We start from the raw sequence: 12046 nt of genomic DNA, 5'->3' as shown, positions 1-12046 counted from the left end.
TGACTCCTCTCTCTCTTTTGCCCCCCATATTCACTCCCTTGCCCAAGCCTGTCGCTTCCAACTTCGCCCGCATCCGTCCCTTTCTCTCTCAGGATGCTGCCAAGACTATCATCCATGCACTCATAATCTCCCGTCTGGATTACTGCAACCTCCTCCTCACTGGCCTCCCCCACTCACATCTCTCCCCCCTCCGCTCTGTACTCAATGCGGCCGCAAGACTCATCTTCCTCTCACGCCGCTCCTCCTCTGCCTCCCCTTACACTGGCTTCCCTTCCCCTACAGAATCCTTTTCAAACTCCTCACCACCACTTACAAGGCTCTCTCCCACTCTACAGCCCCTTATATCTCTAACCTCTCCATTCACACTCCTGCCCGCTCCCTTCGCTCAGCCAATGATCGACGCCTCTCCTCCACTCTTATCACCTCTTCCCACTCCAGAATCCAAGACTTTTCCCGTGCTGCCCCCCTTCACTGGAATGACCTCGCTCGTTCCATCCGCCTCTCTCCTACTCTGTGCTCCTTCAAACGTGCACTGAAAACCCACCTCTTCCTTAAAGCCTACCAACCTTCCGCATAACCCCCATCTCCTCCACTCGCTCTCTCCCTTGCCTCATCTAGCTCCCTTTGTGCCTGTTCTGTTTTCCCTCCCTTAGGATGTAAGCTCTTCCCTCCTGTCTCCCTACCTGTTCTTCTGCTCCGTGTTTATTGCTTTAACCTGCCTGGAGTTCCTGAAGTACTGGTATCTCTGTTTATTGTTTTGTACTGTTTCACTCTGTATAGTGTACTGTCTGTATGGTGTACGGCGCTGCGGAAATCTTGAGGCACCTAACAAATAAAGGATAATAATACATCATGGAATCTAAATTCACTTTTTTGGAAATTGATATCCCCTCTGTTCTATGCAAAATACTCTGTAACGTCAAATGAAAGACAACTCTAAAGTTTTTTCTTAAATAATATTAAGTACTCATCACTTCGCTGCTTTGATTTACTAGGTAGAAGCGCATTTAACTGCAATCAGCTGAGAGCCCATGTGGATGTCTCTCTACCAGCTTTACCATTTTTGCCCATTCTTCTTTGTAATATTGCTGACATCAGGATGGATGGAGGCAGTTGGTGAACAGTCGTTTTCACATCATTCCACAAGTTCCTGAAGGGGTTAAGGTCTGTCCTTTCACTAGGCCACTTATGTTTTGTATTTAAGCCACTTTAATGTGGCCTTTTCTCTAAGCTTTGGATCATACATGGTATGGTGATAAAGGATAGCACAATTTGGGGGAGATTTATGAAAACTGGTGCAAAATAAGAAGTTTGTTGAATCCGATTTTAACTTATGTTTCCAACAGAATGTAAAAATTGAAAGCAAACATCTGATTAATTTTAATGGGGAATACAACATATTTATACATGTACCCTCAATGTGGAATAATATATAGTCAGTGAGCCCTGTGTAGCAGCGAGCAGATACTGTGCACATCAGACTCAACTGTCAATCATGGGCACAATCCTCAGCTGCATGCTATCATATAGCGCGATAGGTCATCAAAAAGCCCACTGAATCCCCACCTCCCCCCAAAAAAGGAAGGAGTGGACCTATGGTAGAGGCAGGTGAGACAATGGCGTAGACATTAGAGAAACAGAAAGAGCCAGAGATTAGCTTATTTAAATACCTGCTTCTGATTGGCTAGCTAGCTCAAACATGTTGTAAAATAATTTTAAAGAGATCTCAGTGTAAAAATAAACCTGCCCAGCATCTGGGTGCCAAATGCAAAAGCAGACAGTATTTTCCTTGCGTGCAAGAAGAAATATTGCAAAAGCACCCCTTACATTGCGACATGGTTTGTCCAGGAGCATACTTACACCCATTATCTAGATTTACCCTTAACTAAGGGTGGAAATCACCTATTCTGGTACAGAGTGCAGAGCTCCAACAACCTTTAAAAGCCCAACATGTGACACGTCCTTAAGAATATTGTCCCGAAAAACTTGAATTGAAATGTTAGCAAATGCGCACATGTAGAATACAATGACAAATGTTTAACCAATAAATTACAAACTATTCTATTAGCAATATAACTTTTATCCAAAATGTTTTTTTTATTTATTTTAGTTTTCATCATATAAAAAAATACAAACATTAAAATGGCGCATAATTTATAACTTGATTATTTATGTACACAAGAGACATGATAAGATGAATGCATCAAATGACAATAAAAGCGCAACAAGTGGGACAAATGCGTTAGTCCAGGCCAAGCTGTTCCTTGTTCTCCCGCAACCAGGCATGATATTTATTCAGCTTGTGATCCTCTGGCTGCACCTGAGAATATAAGATAATAATAGAAACATGATGGTATATGTGGGAAAAGATTTAGGCTGGTAATAAAAATAAGAAGGAATTAGTGGAAAGTGATGCTAAATTCTACTGTAATCAAAATATAACAAATAAACAGAATATTTATTGTATGTGTTCGTTAATTTCTTTTAGTGCTTTAAAATATTTTTAGCTCTATGTCTTTACAATAGCCGTATGTTTGAACTCTTTTCTCTTATCAGTCCCCATCACAACTGTTGGGATAGAGCTTTTAATGAGATCACAAAAATACTAATATGCTATTATATATTGTAGTCCATTTCTGGTTCATATCCTCTGTTGCCACACCAGCCCTGCTTCCTCACTGGCTGCTGCTACTTCTCTGAGTGCCCTGCTAGCAGCTTGATTATATGCTGCAGCATTAACACCAGACCATGACCCTACAGCAAAGATGACGCAGGACTGAGAATCATGGCAGCTGTTGGTCAACAAAGGCAAATAATATCTTATTGATAGTGGCGCTATATAAATAGATGATGATTGATAGGGAAAGTCCTAAATGGGTTATGCAACTTTTATTATAATGCAATCCTATGTGGGACACATAACAGATCATTCAAAAATAGGATCGGAAACAATTGTATCGCTAAGTCTGGGCAGATTGAATACTCAAAATTTCTGCCTATGCGCAATATATCAAGTTTATCAGATTTGCAAAAATCATTCAATGAAAAGATCATTTGTGCAAAGACTGTTTTTAGATTAATTTGGATTATGACAACCAAATAAAAGTTAAATTAAATTAGTAATTTTGGCTAGGCACTGCTTAATTTTAACATGCAAATTGGGGTTTGATTCAGACAAATAAAAAAAGGATTTGGAATTTTCCTAAAATATTTATTTAATGCATCACAGGTTCTAACAAAAGGGCTTTCATTTTTGTGTGCCCAGTTTAAAGCTATTGTTTAGTTCATGATCTAATTTTGTTTTAAGCACGTCACTTAATAGACTGAGTAAACATTTCAAATATTTAATTTACATAAAAATAAAATTAGGATGTAAAATCCAGGAGAGGGATCTGGGAATCGCACCTTTTTCCACTCGTTCACACAGAAGATGCGATAGGAATCATTGCCGTACTTCCCAATCCCATGAAGTTCAATGGGATATCGCCACTTCTTAGAGAGATATTCGTCTGCGGTACAAGAAACATGGCTGAAATCCCAAATTTCACAATAATTGTTTGCCTAATTCTATGATGTTTCAGGATTACAGTAGTGGGAGTTGAACTGTCATTTGCAAAAATGGCTGCACTTTACAAAATAATGGTCAGCACTGGAGAAATATTCTTTATATCAGATCCCGATCATCATGAAGGAATCAAATAATAAATCAAGATTTTGATTTGCCGAACACGGCAAATTATGGATCTCCCAATTGATTTCCCAGAGATATTAATACATAGAACACACAGATATTGTTACTACAAGCTAAAATTACGGTAACTTGTTAGCACTTAGGCCTCTGATAAACAATTTTAATATTTAAACTAGGTGTTGGATTCAGCTTGTATCCGGCAGAGGGATTTGTAGAAAAAAAAAACTTGATATTTGGCCAAATCTAAAATAAATATCCTGAAATAGATACGAGAGCAACGAAGGAATAGAATGACGTTCGGCTACTTGCAGATCATTTATCCATTTTCAATATTTCTCCATGTGAATGTATTTATAATGCTAGGTGCTAAGCGCATCTAAACTGTGACTATATAAAGTAATTACAGAACAGGGAGTCTCAGTTTACCTGAAAACCTGACAATGGTCTTTGCCCTGAGATTATGGAGTCCGAGCGGCTGCAAAAGTTCAGCCATCTCCTCCCATGCGGCTGCTCTGGCGACCTCAGCGCTGGGATATTTCTCTAAGAATTCCCACAAGGCCGGTATCGCCATTTTCCCTATAAGAGAGGACAGAGAGGCAGAAATGCAGGTAATGAATACAAAGTGCCAGAGGAGGGTAACCGGATTTAAGAATAGGAGCACGATATGAGAACTGCTTTATGTCTTGTCCTACGCCCAGAGCTTCACCAGACACAATAGAGGTATTTGTGTTGTGTAGCTCTATGAGAAAGTTGCTTCGTGGTTTAAGGAAATTATGGAATTTATAACCAGTCTTCTACCCTTGCGGCGTTTGTATGATGGCCAACACGGTGGCTCAGTGGTTAGCACTTCTGTCTTACAGCACTGGGGTCTTGAGTTCAATTCCCGACCATGGCCTTATCTGTGTGGAGTTTGTATGTTCTCCCCGTGTTTGTGTGGGTTTCCTCTGGGTGCTCTGGTTTCCTCCCACACTCCACAAACATACTGGTAGGTTAATTGGCTGCTATCAAATTGCCTCTAGTCTCTCTCTCTCTGTGTCTGTGTGTGTGTTAGGGAATTTAGACTGTAAGCTCCAATGGGGCAGGGACTGATGTGAGTGAATTCTCTGTACAGCGCTGCGGAATTAGTGGCGCTATATAAATAAATGGTGATCATGATAATAATAATGTTATACCCATATGTGCAAGGGTTTTTAAAGTGTTCCGATTCTGGTAGGTTTATTGGCTTATGACTAAACTTGTCCTTATGTGTGTGTGTTAATGTGTTATTCATACACTAACTGGTGCTTGAAAAATGTGTTTAAAGTGAATTAATGCAAAGGATTCCATTTACTTTTCTTAACCAAAAACCGTCATAAAAAGCAATTCTTTCCCTATTGTAGAGATACAGCCCAGGTTCTCACCTGAGGTCTTGTTCAGGAAAATAGTGGCGAGAAGAAGCTTCCAGGGATCATGGAACAGCGTTTCCTGAACTAGATTGAAAGGAGACCGAGGAGGGGTCCACTTGGCGAAAGCTTTCCTGCGGGGCGGCACCAGAGCTGCAAATGAAAGATTGACGGTCACAGCAAAGCCCCCAGCAGCTAAACCTTAACAGAGAGATGTGGTAATTACAACGTTGTGATTAAGATTTATAAACTGGTTTTCATCTACAATTATTTGTCCAAATGGTGCCATTAACAACGATTATCTTACTCCGGTTTAGTGACATTACATATCCCTCACAGACAACAGGAGAGCGCCACCTAGTTACCAAATCATCACAAATGTTAGTAATATTTGTTGCTAACTTTCAAATGAAGTACCAGTCAGACTCGGGAAAGCAATTAATATACCACAGTTTTGTATATACTGTGTCTAAACGATACACACAGCTTCTCTGCTTCATTCTTCACTCCTCCAGTGCAGCCCTTAGAGCACTGCAATAATACTACAGCCAGGGTTGGTCTTAAGAAGCACAATACTCAGCCCTATCCCTGGCTCCCCCACACAAGTAGTCACAGAGAAACACGAAACTCCTCTGACACAGCCCAGCGTTTCTATTTCTTAATGAAAAAAGTACATCAGTAACAAATTCCCTCCCTCGCACAGTAAGACTTTCCTCTAGTCTTCAAACCTTTAAGCGTTCACTGAAAACCCACCTCTTCAGACAAGGTTATGATATTCCTCAACCATCATCTTAATTTCCCTAGGTTACCCTATTGCCATCCTCTACACAGCTAACACAAGACAACAACCTTCTGACCAACATTGCAACACACACAGCCCACTCAGTACTTTTACCTTTGCAGTCTGGCTGGTCCATTGTGCAATATGATGTAGCACATGCCCTTGTGTTTCTAACTCCCATTGTCCTATAGATTGTAAGCTTTCGAGCAGGGTTCTCTTACCTCTCTGTCTGTATGTATTACCCAGTATTGTCTTATTAATGTTTGTTCCCAATTGTAAAGCGCTACGGAATTTGCTGGCGCTATATAAATAAATGTTGATGATGATGATGATGAAAGTAAGGAGATATGTCAGAACGTAGAATAATAAGAATTCATTAAAGTTTTTATTTTCTCATGGCAAATTCTACCTACTATTTTAATGTTGCTATAATTCATGTATAATGACATTAAAATTCATCCAATTTCCTATTTAGACATAAGGAGGAAGCTCCTCTATATAGATTATATACATAAGATATACAGACCCAAAAACAAAATATGATATACCTATATGGCTCGATATCCACTACACTCATTGACTATAACACAAACCTTCTTTGGTGGCATTTTTGGAGAAATAGTGGCTGGTCTTCCTCTTCTCCACTTGTGACCTTGGGATGAAATCTAATGAAATAAATATGTTTAAATAAAACACGCTTTGTAGACATAACACACGTTTCAAAACAGAACTTTAAATTATTAATCGACCACAACTACTTACCTCTTGTTTCATTGTTGTCCTGCTGATAGGAGTCACTGGCTGCTTTCTCCGTCTCAGTGTCAGGCAGCTGCTGGACAGCACACGGGTCTGTCTGATCTTCTGTCTTCTCTGCGGGTGTCAGTACTGGCTCCACTTGATCCTCTGTCTTTTTACAGTGAAGTACTTGATTGGGGATTGGTAACTGAGAGCCGATTATTGGGTCTAGTTCACTTGATGACCCCTCTTTGGGTTTTTTCCTTACATTGATCCTTTTATTGTATTTTCTCTTTCTAACTTGCGCATCTTGCTTAGAGGAAGAATATTTTCTCGGCTTTTTAATTCTGTCACTTTCTTTTGACCCTCTTTCTGACACCCTCCTGTGACTTCTAACTCTTTTCCTACCAACGTCTTTCTTTATAAGCACATTTTTTTCTTTTTCATCCACAATAAGTAAATCCTCTTCTGTACTTTGTACAATTCCAGTGTTACTTAGAGCCTCTACCACGTGTTCTCTTGGCAGACATTGGATGGACATCGAGCTGTCTTCTCTATCTTTGCTGTTACATGCCATTACTGGTTCCATACATTGTATACTCCTTTCCTGTTTTATTAATTTCCTCTGTGGTGGAACCAAAAACCCAAAGTCTTCAATTTTGATTTTGACATGGTTAGAATTAAGATATCTTACAAGAGCACATCTCGATCTGAGCTTGGTCCCTTGAGGGCTGGGAAATTAAAATAAATAAAACGACAACACATTCAGTATGTACATGTTTATAGTATTCTGCACGATCTTCATTGATAAACCTGCAACATCGCAGACTCCAAGATTTAGGGGGCAAGAAATTAATTGACAATATGAATTTAGGAGAGTATATGAAAAGTGACAATTGTCACCCAAACAGTCAAATTGTGCATAAGCAGCATTTTGTCCAATTATGGACACACCAGTAAATATCTATGCATTGTGTGGGACAGTGTCAAATAATCTTGGCTTACTGAATGGGATTTAACTTAATGTTTCTCCAAAATTAGGCAAAGAGCTATATATATGGGAAGCAAAGAAAATGCAATGACAATGCAACAAAGCACTGGGATTGTTATTTTTAGATTATATATAACATTTAAAAGAATCTGCTATACTATACATATTTGGAAACATGGTACAGTAGTTTATTTACTGATCAAGTCCGTGTTTGAAATGTGGGGGGCTTTCTCAGAGATATGTCACAGTGCGAAGCTCATGGGGGAGGAGCTTTGAAAACCGCATTACAGATAGAAATAAGATAGCGCAGGAAAGGACATTGTGGAATTTGCTGGATCGAAGGATCAGCGGAATGCAGGTAAATTACATTTTGTTATTTTACATATCTTACATAATGCCTCCCAAATCTAAATTGTTATTTTTGGGTGAAATTATAATTTAATTATCATTTTGCGAAAAGAGCTTTTCTGACACTTAATAATGGAGGAGACTAGACATGGAGCTTTTAGACCACAACTGACCTTACAAATAACAGGTCATATTTTCCAGCCGTTTTTCCTGATTGTCTCTGTTTTATTATTTTTTTCCAGCCCTCAGGAAGTGTTTCCAGGACACCCGAGTCGGCATCTTTAGAAACCTCATCGCTGTGTGATTCTTGCAGTGAAGTGACCTGGGAACCTATAGTTTCTGCTTCTTTGGGTTCAATTTCTTGTCTCCTGGGGAAGATGAGAAAAATAAAACATGCTGTGAAAATGTGAGTAAAACACACTGCAGCTTTATAGGGACTGGATCAGTGTTAGACATGCAAATGATCAGTCTCTAAACTTTGAAAATCAAAATGATCATATTTGTAAGATCTGGACCTGCTTTGACTTCTGCTACTGCTGGTTGTAGCGACAGGAGTAGCTCTCTTTAGCATGTGAAGGAGTCACATTCATTTTGCGACTGGCAATGGAGTAGCATGTCACCGCTCTCAGAATTTTAAGTGGTTACTGGACTGCATGGCAATGTTGATAGCAACTATTTATTTGAAGCTGGTATGCATTTGTTTTTTTTTTAAATCTAAGGCTGTATTATTTATTAAAAATAATTACACTGTGGATCATCCCATTTCTTTCCTGTATTTCTACATAATAGTCTGCTGAGTGCAGGGCTGGAGACTTCTTTGGGGGCTGCAATCATTTCAGCAACTGTGTGTTTATAATATATCTTTACCAATATATAAGGATCACTGAGGTGGCAAAATTGTCCTGGTATTTACTCTGGTACCCACAGCCCAGGGGTACAGGGAGAAGCCTCAGCGCTTTTTAGAATGGGGTTGCTGGTTTTTCCTACCTCTCTCCCCCAACAGCATAGAGTCACCAGCTTGGGGCTTGTTTTCAATATGACAGCGGGAGCCCCACAGTGAATGCATCTACCAATGATCTCTATAATGACAGGGGCGCTCTAGTTGGGCATATCTAACGCCAGTGGTTTGAAAGGACTGCTGTGAAAATCAAGATAACATCTAACCACCAATCTGAAATAGGATAAACAGACATATTGTACATATGCTGCCATATTATAAATCATTATAAGGTAATATCACTGATTCCTCTCGGATAATAGTAACAACCACGGGATCCTAGCAACACTGTGGTTACCTGTCCATCATGGGGGCCGCCATGTTAGATTTCAGCAGGATCATGTGACACAGCAGAGCTCCCGGACTGCGCATGCGCGCTGTGTACGTGTCCGTCCTGCGCATGCTCAGTATGGGGGAAAGGGTTAGGGGGCGCGGCTTGATATGTAAATGTGTTACAATCTGTTGTGGTAACTCTACGGATCGGTAATAACGGATCCCGGATCCCGGAGCCCCGGAGCCATGAGGGCCGTACCCACCTGGGTGGACAAAGTACATGACAGGGACAAGGTGGAGCAGTGGTAAGAAGGGTCCTGGGGATATGGGACTGGGGCCCTGAGGTGCCTAGCAACCAGGTGCAGGGGGTCCTGTGGTGCCTAGCAACCAGGTCCAGGGGGTCCTGAGGTGCCTAGCAACCAGGTGCAGGGGGTCCTGAGGTGCATAGCAACCAGGTGCAGGGGGTCCTGAGGTGCCTAGCAACCAGGTGCAGGGGGTCCTGAGGTGCCTAGCAACCAGGTGCAGGGGGTCCTGAGGTGCCTAGCAACCAGGTGCAGGGGGCCTTGTGGTGCCTAGCAACCAGGTGCAGGGGTTCCTGAGGTGCCTAGCAACCAGGTGCAGGGGGCCTTGTGGTGCCTAGCAACCAGGTGCAGGGGTTCCAGAGGTGCCTAGCAACCAGGTGCAGGGGGCCTTGTGGTGCCTAGCAACCAGGTGCAGGGGGTCCAGAGATGCCCAGCAACCAGATGCAGGGGAGCCATTGATGCCTAGCAACCAGGAGCAGGAGGTCCAAAAGTTCTTAGTTAACAGGTGTCAAGGGCCATGTGATAGTTGGGATGTTAATGTAATACCTGGTACTATATAATTGCAGGATCGTGGGGTGTAAGGGAGGAGTGTGATTGAAGGGCAGGGGGATTCATGACATACATACTTGCCAATACTCCCTGTGCACAGCCTTGACGTGATCTCCGGGGGCCATAGGAATCTGATAAAAGAAAGGGGGCATTGGTTGCATGGGATGATTACTGACTGTTCATGGACCATGTGTATGATTGTTGGAATAGTTCAAGCATGGTATCTTGGTGATTAAATATATGTATGCCTAGGTCAGCTATATTGCATCGTGTGACCCGTGCCCTGGGTCTCAGTGTGGTTTAGTTTGCTATCAGGGATGCAGCAAATACACTATTGTCAATTGCTTTATGGCTTTGACAGATGGGAAATGTGATGGAGACAAACTGGAGTGTGTTAGGGGTGATTGCCTTATGAGTTGGTGTTATTGGAGTGGGGAGGTAAAACTAATACTCATGCACTCTAAAATATGCAGTATTGAGACCTTACCATAGCATTTATTCTCGAACACTCTATTTATGATATTCTATTGTAGCATTGACTCCCAGATTAGGAGCGACCACTAGGATACTGTGAATGAATGATAACATGCATCTTATGGACACTACAGCATCATAGTTATACTCTCATTCCTGCTCCTGCGCTGCCAGCATGCTGGACAGAAACATCAGCCTGGATGATCCCAGGAAGCTGAGCAATTATCAGGACTGTCAGATCCAACATACTGGCACTTCCTGCAATTTTATTATTATTATTATTGTAGATTTGTAAGGCGCCACAGTGCTCCACAGCCTTGTGGGACCCCAACAGATAGTGGGAGAGGAGGGGAGGATGTACCAGAGGTAGAAATACTAAAGGAGCAGTTCGATAGGTAAGAAGTGAACCAGGAAAGGACAGTGTCATGAAGGCCAATGGAGTGAGGGGTGTGTAGGAGAAGAGGGCAATCAACAGTATCAAAAGCAGCAGAGAGGTCCAGGAGGATGAGTATGGAGAAATTACCATTAGATTTTGCTGTAAGTAGATCATTGGTCACTTTTGTGAGAACAGTTTCAGTGGAATGTTGGGGACAGAATTGCAGAAAGTTGAGAATGGAGCGAGAGGAGAGAAAGTGAGACAGATGTTTGTACAGTAATCGCTCAAGTAGTTTGGAGGTAAAGGGGAGGAGAGAAATAGCGCAGTAGTTGGAGAGAGGCTGGATTGAGAGATGGTTCCTTTAGAATTGGTGAGATCAGCGCATGTTTAAAGCAGGATGGAAATGTACCGGTGGAGAGAGACAGGTTGAAGAGGTGAGTTACATATGAGCATGCAGTGGAGGGGGAGCGGAGTAGTTAGGGGCGAGTGGACAGGGTGTATGGTGGGATAATAAGATGAGTGCAGAGACTTCGTCTTCAGTTACTGGAGAGAATGAATTAAGGGTGAATTGGGGAGTTTAGGTAAACGTGGATTCCAAGTGCCTTCACAATAGTTTTCAATTTTTGTAGTGGTTGATCTGCTTTATTCCACCAATCTGACAGCCAAAACATTATAGTTATAGTTAAAAGTATTAAAGTTTGATCCCTCTTTTTTTCCCCCCAGTATTTACGACCTTGCGTTTAAGCCAGATGGGACTCAGCTTATTGTGGCTGCTGGGAATAAAGTTCTGGTAGGTGATGCTTTGTTGCTTTTGAATTCCCTATCATATGTATTTCTGATTTTTCTGTATTAATAGACATACATAGGTAATAGGACATACTCAGAGGATGGTAAGTGAAGATCAGGGTGTTGTTCTGCCACAAACAGTGATTATTGTTCTCGTATTTCTTGACATTTTCTCAGGTCTATGACACATCAGATGGAACCTTACTTCAGCCATTAAAGGGACATAAAGATATGGTGTATTGTGTGGCGTACGCTAAAGATGGCAAGTTTCTTATCTCTTATTATGTTGCTGATTAAATGTAATATTATGGGTATTACCCTGTGGCATATTGTGTATTTTATACATTTTAAGGAGATTTGA

The 12046-nt window shown here is 41.4% G+C and overlaps 2 protein-coding genes across 2 annotated transcripts in view; one reads left to right on the top strand and one right to left on the bottom strand.

The window, feature by feature from the left end:
• Positions 1 to 2073: 2073 nt before the first annotated feature.
• Positions 2074 to 9275, bottom strand: MBD4 (methyl-CpG binding domain 4, DNA glycosylase). Its single transcript, XM_075183714.1, has 8 exons — positions 9224 to 9275; positions 8102 to 8296; positions 6617 to 7320; positions 6448 to 6519; positions 5092 to 5226; positions 4118 to 4267; positions 3406 to 3509; positions 2074 to 2320 (listed from the first exon to the last, which is right to left on the bottom strand). The coding sequence occupies exons 1-8, from the start codon at positions 9265 to 9267 to the stop codon at positions 2243 to 2245; spliced, it is 1482 nt and encodes a 493-aa protein (XP_075039815.1). The 5' UTR covers positions 9268 to 9275; the 3' UTR covers positions 2074 to 2242.
• Positions 9276 to 9343: 68 nt separating this feature from the next.
• IFT122 (intraflagellar transport 122) overlaps positions 9344 to 12046 on the top strand; it is a 55356-nt gene continuing 52653 nt past the window's right edge. The window contains exons 1-3 of the mRNA XM_075183713.1: positions 9344 to 9503; positions 11623 to 11689; positions 11863 to 11947. Coding sequence (XP_075039814.1) covers positions 9445 to 9503; positions 11623 to 11689; positions 11863 to 11947 — 211 coding nt within the window. The 5' untranslated portion in view covers positions 9344 to 9444. The remainder of the gene's footprint in view (positions 9504 to 11622; positions 11690 to 11862; positions 11948 to 12046) is intronic.

The sequence above is a fragment of the Mixophyes fleayi genome, chromosome 8, assembly GCF_038048845.1.
Source record: "Mixophyes fleayi isolate aMixFle1 chromosome 8, aMixFle1.hap1, whole genome shotgun sequence".
Lineage (NCBI taxonomy): Eukaryota > Metazoa > Chordata > Amphibia > Anura > Limnodynastidae > Mixophyes > Mixophyes fleayi.
Note: the sequence above shows the minus strand (reverse complement) of the source record. Positions and strands in the feature narration are given on the sequence as shown.

Bases quoted from the DNA above. Each gene is read 5' to 3' on its own strand.
- MBD4 (XM_075183714.1), bottom strand. From the start codon at position 9,267: ATGATCCTGCTGAAATCTAACATGGCGGCCCCCATGATGGACAG. The intron at 4,268-5,091 runs GTGAGAACCTGG...CCTCTCTTATAG, and splicing joins TTTCCTGAACAAGACCTCAG to GGAAAATGGCGATACCGGCC. The intron at 2,321-3,405 runs GTGCGATTCCCA...TTATATTCTCAG, and splicing joins GTGTGAACGAGTGGAAAAAG to GTGCAGCCAGAGGATCACAA.